Genomic DNA, 7,218 nt, shown 5'->3' on the forward strand with positions numbered 1-7,218 from the left:
TTGTAAATTTTGGTCAATGACATGAGACAAATTATATGTGAACTGCTGTATGAAAAGTGAATTTACTCTGTAAATCTTCACCCAAATCAAAATAAAATTTAAAAAAAAAAAAAAACTTCTTGGTACAACTGAAAGAATATGGGCTCCAAGTAAGGACAGATCCTGGATGAGTTTTTTTAAACCTGTTTGGAGTAGTATCTCCTACCTTACAGGTTCTCAAGGATTAAATTATATCAAATACATGAAGTGCTTAATACATTTGATAAATGTATTCTATTCCATTAACTATTCTGGATGGAATTCTTCCTGTAAGAATAACACCTTATATTTTTATTACCTAAAAAATGATACAAAGAATGTAACTTTATCTTTTCTTCATGATTCAGTACCATCAATATAAAGTCAAATCAATATATTATGATGACATAAGCAGTGTGGCCATACGTGCAGGCGACTGGGACAATCCCAGTTTATACCTAAATATCCTCTTGTACTCTCAAAAGTGTCCCAGTTTGGACGGTAAATTACTGTCACTCAAGATGTAAAAATCTACTAAGATATTACTTAGATAATTCTTCTCTGTGCTTCCACTATCATTCTGTGCATATGTATAAGTTATCTGTTGGTGTACATACCCCAAGACACTGATCTTTATATCAGTGGAATCTGTGTCTCAGTAATCCTTGTAACAGTCCTTAGTTCAGTGTCTGGCATTTAATGACTGTTAGACAAATAAGTGAATGATTAAATGGCAGACTATGAATTTCTGCCTTTATAAGAAATAGCTCCCAAATTATTCTTGTTTTTTTCCTCAAAAAAATTGTATTTCAATGAATCTCAAAAATGTATGATCTGTTTTATTAGTGTTCTGATAAGTAACTTATTTACTAGCCTTTCCCCTTTACTTCTTTACCTACGCTGCCACCTTGGGAGTTAAACAAAAACCAAGAAAGCTGGAACTGAATTATATATAAAATAAAGAGACTATGGTAAAGAATTGTATGCTTTTGCAGCTCTAGGTAGATGGGTTTACTTTGCCTACTTCCAAAAGCTTAATAGGGATATTAAAGAAAGGTAGAATGGTGGATTAATGCTTACAGTTATATTAATTATAAATACTTACCCACATGTATCATCTGTTTTTTGGAAACATAATCATTTTTCATCTCTTCACACATGTCCTTATGTTTGTCTGAATTTCTTTGTAACTTGTCTTGGGACGTAAAAGACATATTTATATTTTCATCTTCAGGCCGTCTCTTATCAAGCTGTTCTTTAACATTGGCCTTAACTTTTTTCCTCTGTTTTTGTCTTACAGTGCTTTTATTTCCAGATGACTTTTCTGCATTCTCAGAACACACTGCATCTATTGTAGGTTTACAATTATCCTCCATTTCATCTGCTGAAACACAAGATTTACCCAATTTTTTGTCTTCAGCTGGCTGAAATTTCTCTACTGGGTGGTGAGCTCCAGGTGAATGCTGATCACCTGTCAATGTCTCAAACGTTACGTTGTGATATATTTCCTTCAATTTCCTTCCTTGTAGGATTACAGTGCTTTCAACAGGGGACACTGTGTGTTGTTTCGGAGGCTTAGCCTTTCTGGGTATCTTAATCCAAGATCGAGTGGCAAAACTCTTCTCTGACTCATCAATTATAAATTCATCCTCTAACAACTTCACATCATTTGGAGAAGATGACTGAGGTGGAGTGGTTGTCGCATGCCTAACAACAGAACTGAAAGAGTATATTATAATGAACAAAACAGCTTACAAAAACAAAAAAGAAGTAGCAGCTTTTGCCTTTCCTTAGGGAAAAATAAAATAATCTATACAGGAAATAAAAATAATCTGCCTATCTTTTAAACAGCAGTTCAGATGTCTTTACAGTTTTGCACTACTCTAAAAAATGCTTCCCTCCATTGTATTTCTATAATATCTGGTCCCCTATTTATAACACTCAAGGGATCACATAATTTTAAAGCTGGAAGGATATCTGCTGTTATGTGTGGTTCAGTCAATTCTGACTCATAGTGCCCATAAAGAACAGAGCAGACCTGCCCCATAGGGTTTCCTAGGATGAAATCTTCATGGGAGCAAATCACCAGGGCTTTTTCTCCACGGAGTACACTGTGGGTTGGAACCTCTGACCTTTCAGTTAGCAGCCTACTGCTTAACCACTGCACTACCAGGGCTTACTGAAGAAGTCTTAACATCAACAAACATGATTGCTCTCATCTATTATATTTTATATTATATATCCTATCTTATAAGGAGCTCTAGTAGCACAGTGCCTAAGGCATCTCACTGCTAACCAAAGGTTGGTGGCTCAAACCCACCAGCCACTCCGTGGAAGCAAGACTGGGCAATTTACTTCCGTAAAGATTTACCACCTCGGAAACCTAATGGGAGCTGCTATGTCAGAATCAACTCAAAGGCTATGGGTTTGGTTTTTGGTTTTTATCCTATCTTATTATTGTTTTGATAACTAACTTGTTTACTAGTCTTTCCCCTTCAATTCTCTTAGAAAAAAATTGAAACTCAGATTTATAATTATAGCCCAGATAATATACTGACTTACAATCCAAAATGCATGCCATGATTATATATAATGCTACAGAAAATATGTTCGTAGCAATATCCTAAACAATGGTACACAAGATTATTTCTGAAATATCTCTAGGTCTAATATTCTAAGAGCCACTACTAAATCATAATCATTATAAAATTGTCTGAATCTCTTTGTAACTTGTCTTGGGACGTAAAAGACATATTTATATTTTCATCTTCAGGCCGTCTCTTATCAAGCTGTTCTTTAACATTGGCCTTAACTTTTTTCCTCTGTTTTTGTCTTACAGTGCTTTTATTTCCAGATGACTTTTCTGCATTCTCAGAATACACTGCATCCCTTGAATAGCACAAAATGTTAAGTACACAACTACTAATCTAAAGGTTGGCAGTTTGAACCTACCCAGTGATACCTCAGAATAAAGTCCTGGCAACCTGCTGCCAAAAGGTCACAGCCATGAAAACCTAGGAAGCTCCTTCTACTCTAATACATGGGACTGCCATGAGTTAAAATCAACTCAGTGATAACTGGTTTTGTTTTTACTGATTATCATACATAGCAACACTAAAAACAATTTGTTGAATTAAAGTTATATAAAAATTCTATCACTAAACAATTAAAAGCAAAAAAAAAAATCCACTGATATCCAGTCAATTCTGACACACAGAGATCCTATAAGGCAGAGTAGAACTGTCCCAGGAGGTTTTCGAGGCTTTACGTAATCCTTATAGAAGAAGATTGCCACATCCTGCTCCCATGGAGCGGCTGGTGTGTTCCAACTGCTCATCTTTTGGTTGCCCAAAACCAAAACCAAAACTCACTGCCATCAAGTCAGATCCGACTTATAGTGACCCCTCCTTGGGTTTCTGAGGTGGTACCTCTACGGAAGTAGATTGCCCAATCTTCCTTCCGAGGAGTGGCTGGTGGGTCGGAACCACCAGCCTTCTGGTAACCATACCACTAGGGCTCCTATTAAAATGTAAAAAGTCATTTCAAGTTAGGATATTTCACACATATTTTTACGTGTTTTAATATACTAATCATGATATAGAAATAAATGGAGTGTAAACTAGCATACACACAAAAGAAATCTAGTGTCACAGAAAAGGGAAAAAAATACAAGGCAATTCTTATTACAAAGCATACGATGCCACAGAATCTGTTATAATGAAGTCAAACCATGTTTTCCCACTCTAGCCTCTCCCTCCACACTCCTAGTCTAAAATTTATTTCTCTAGAAGACAGAAAGCCTAGCTCATGAATAGTATCAATATTTCCCAAATCCAAAGTTGCATAATTATGAGATAGTATATATATGGATTGCCTGGTGGCCCCAATGTTTAAGCACTCAACTAGAAGCTGAAAATTGGTGGTTCAAACCCATCCTCAGGCATCTACAGAAAAAAGCCTAGAGATCTTTTCTGAATGATCAGAGTACTGAAAAATCTATGCAGCAGTTCTACTTTGTACACATGGAGTCAGAAGCAATTCAACAGCAACTTACAAGATAAACAATTTCAAATACAATATTGTGATTTATAATCTATTATCAATATTTACTGTCAAATATTCATACAAGAATGTACATACTAAGTACATATAAAATGATTCATATATTTATGAGATGGTGAAAAAAGTAAGGCTAGCACATTGATATTAAACAGCACCTTTTCAAATTAGTTGGGAAAGTTCTCTAGAGAAGGGAAGAATTACTCAAAGGATGGTTATCTGATGTTCTCATTTCGCATTTCTCTGCTTTTAGTGACAAGAGTCTTGAAAAAATTATACATTGAGTGAAATGCGCAAAATCAAAAACTTAGGATGAATACCCAAACTCCAAAGCTGGGGTACACACCCTTATTTATACATTTATCACTTGGGTAAAGATGCTATTTCTACTCATATCAAAAGCAAACCAAGAATAAAAGAACTGGATTATCACATCTGATTTTTTTTAAATTAAGATATATATTAATTCATACATACATATATATATATATATATATATGTAATACTGAAATGAAAATGCATTCTCTACCTCTCTACTTAAACTACTGTATGTTTTATAATATGTAATATACACTAAGAAATACACCGTCTTCTAACAGATACAATTTTATAAGTTTATATAATTAGAAAATATTCTAACAAAAATTAATAAAGTACAAAGTTAGTATACCCAGTTGCAAACAATTCTGATTCATGGCAAACCCATTTGTGTCAGAGTAGAACTGTGCTCCACAGGCTTTTCAATGGCAGATTTTTTAGAAGCAGATCACCAGGAAAGTCAATATAAACTAACAGAAAATGAATTGATGTTACACAGAAATATAATTTTCAACATTAACAAAATAGCCAAACTGTTATAAATAGATCAGTTAGCTTTATTATATATTATATGTAATACCTATGCTTTCTGTATATAAAGAAGCTAGGCACTTAAAGAGCAGTAAGCCAGCCCCATGACCATAAGAATGTAGGTGTCTGCCTGTGTGCAGTGAGTACCCTGGGGGTAGGCCACAGTAAGCCAGCCCCTGGATCAGCAGCAGGCATGTGGAGCAAGCAGCCTGGAGGCAGGGCGCAGTAAGCCAGCCCCAGAGCAGCAGAAGGCAGGTGTTCGTGTGGAACACCCCGGGAGCAGGCTGGGTAAGCGAGCAGGGCAGAGGAGAACAGGAAATGAGCAGAGCAGTTTGGAACAGCTAAGCGAGATAAGGCTGTCTGTCAGTTTGTCATACTGTGGTGGCTTGGGTGTTGGTGTGCCACTAGTGTTTCAAATGTCAGCAGAGTTACCCATAGTGGACAGGTTTCAGCAGAGATTCCAGACTAAGACAGACTCAGAAGAAGGAAGAGGCCATCCACTTCTCAAAGAATTGGCCAGTGAAAACCTTATGAATAACAATGAAACACTATCTTATATATTAATGGAAAACTTCACGAATAGCCCTGAAACACCATCCAATATAGTACCAGAAGATGAGCCCCTCATATCAGAAGGCACTCAAAATACGACTGAAGAAGAGCTCTCTCCTCAGAGTAGAGCCGACCTTAATGATGCAGAAAGAATAAAGCTTTTGGGACCTCCATTTGCTGATGTGGCAAGTGTCAAGATGAGAAAAAACACCTGCAAACATCCATTAATAATCAGAACATAGAATGTTTGAAATATGAATCTAGGAAAATTAGAAGTTGTCAAAAATGAAATGGAACACATAAAGATCGATATCTTAGGCATTAGTGAGGTGAAATGGACTAGTTTTGGACATTTTTTAATCAGATAATCATATGATCTCCTGTGCTGGGAATGATAAATTGAAGAACGGCATGGCATTTATCATCACAAAGAATGTATAAAGATTCATCCTGAAGTACAATGCTGTCAGTGATAGGATAATACCATACATCTATGAAGAAGACCAGTCAATACTACTATTATTCTAATTTATACACCAAACACCAAAGCCAAAGATGAGGAAAATGAAGATTTCTACTGACTTCTGCCATCTGAAATTGACCAAACATACAATGAAGATATGTTCATTATCATTAGTGATCGGAATGCAAAAGTTGGAAACAAAGAATCACTGGTAGTAAAAAAATATGGCCTTGGTAATAGAAATGACACTGGAGATTGCATGAAAGAATTTTGCAAGACCAATGATTTATTCATCGCAAATACCATTTCAACAATACAAATAGAGGCTATACACATGGACTTTGCCAGACAGAATAAGCAAGAATCAGAGTCGGTACAGCTGTGGGAAGAGGTGATGGAGAAGCTCAATCTCTCCAGACAAAACAAGGCCAGGAGCTATTCATGGAATAGACCATCAACTACTCATATGCAAGTTCAAGTTGAAGCTGAACATAATGAAAAGAAGTCCACAAATGCCAAAATATGACCTTGAATATATCCCTCCTGAATTTAGAGATCATCTAAAGAATAGATCTGATGCACTGAACACCAATAACCGAAAACCAGATGAATTGTGGGATGACATCAAAAACATCATGCATGAAGAAAGCAAAAGGTCATTAAAAAGACAGGAAAGGAATTAAAAAACAAAATGGATGTCAGAAGAGACTCTGAAACTTGCCCTTGAACGGGTAGTAGAATTGACAGGATAAATGAGCTGAAAAGATTTCAAGGAGCAGGTCAAGATAAAATCAATTATTACAATGAAATGTGCAAAGACATGGATTTGGAAAACCAAAAGGGAAGAACATGCTTGGCATCTGTCAAGCTGAAAGAACTGAGGAAAAAATTTAAGCCTCAAATTGCAACACTAAAGGATTCCATGGGCAATGTGTTGAATGATGCAGGAAACATCCAAAGAAGATGGACGGAATACACAGAGTCACTATATAAAAAGGAACTGGTTGGAATATGATCTTCCATTTCAGGAGGTGGCATATGATCAAGAACCAATAGTATTGAAGGAAGATGTCAAATCTGCACTGAAGAAATTGGTGAAAAACAAGGCTCCAAGAACTGACAGAATACCCACTCAGATGTTTCAACAAAAGGATGCCATGCTGGAGGCACTCACTCAGATATGCCAAGAGATTTGGAAGACAGCTACCTGGCCAAATGACTGGAAGAGATCCATATTTGTACCCATTCCAAAGAAAGGTGATCCCACAGAATGTGGA

The 7,218-nt window shown here is 36.3% G+C and overlaps 1 protein-coding gene across 1 annotated transcript in view; it reads right to left on the bottom strand.

The window, feature by feature from the left end:
* CENPC (centromere protein C) overlaps positions 1-7,218 on the bottom strand; it is a 186,485-nt gene that overhangs the window by 102,998 nt on the left and 76,269 nt on the right. The window contains exon 10 of the mRNA XM_042781212.1: positions 1,124-1,737. Coding sequence (XP_042637146.1) covers positions 1,124-1,737 — 614 coding nt within the window. The remainder of the gene's footprint in view (positions 1-1,123; positions 1,738-7,218) is intronic.

The sequence above is a fragment of the Orycteropus afer genome, unplaced genomic scaffold, assembly GCF_000298275.1.
Source record: "Orycteropus afer afer isolate SDZICR_OR568_19922 unplaced genomic scaffold, OryAfe1.0 scaffold00098, whole genome shotgun sequence".
NCBI classification, from domain to species: Eukaryota; Metazoa; Chordata; class Mammalia; order Tubulidentata; family Orycteropodidae; genus Orycteropus; species Orycteropus afer.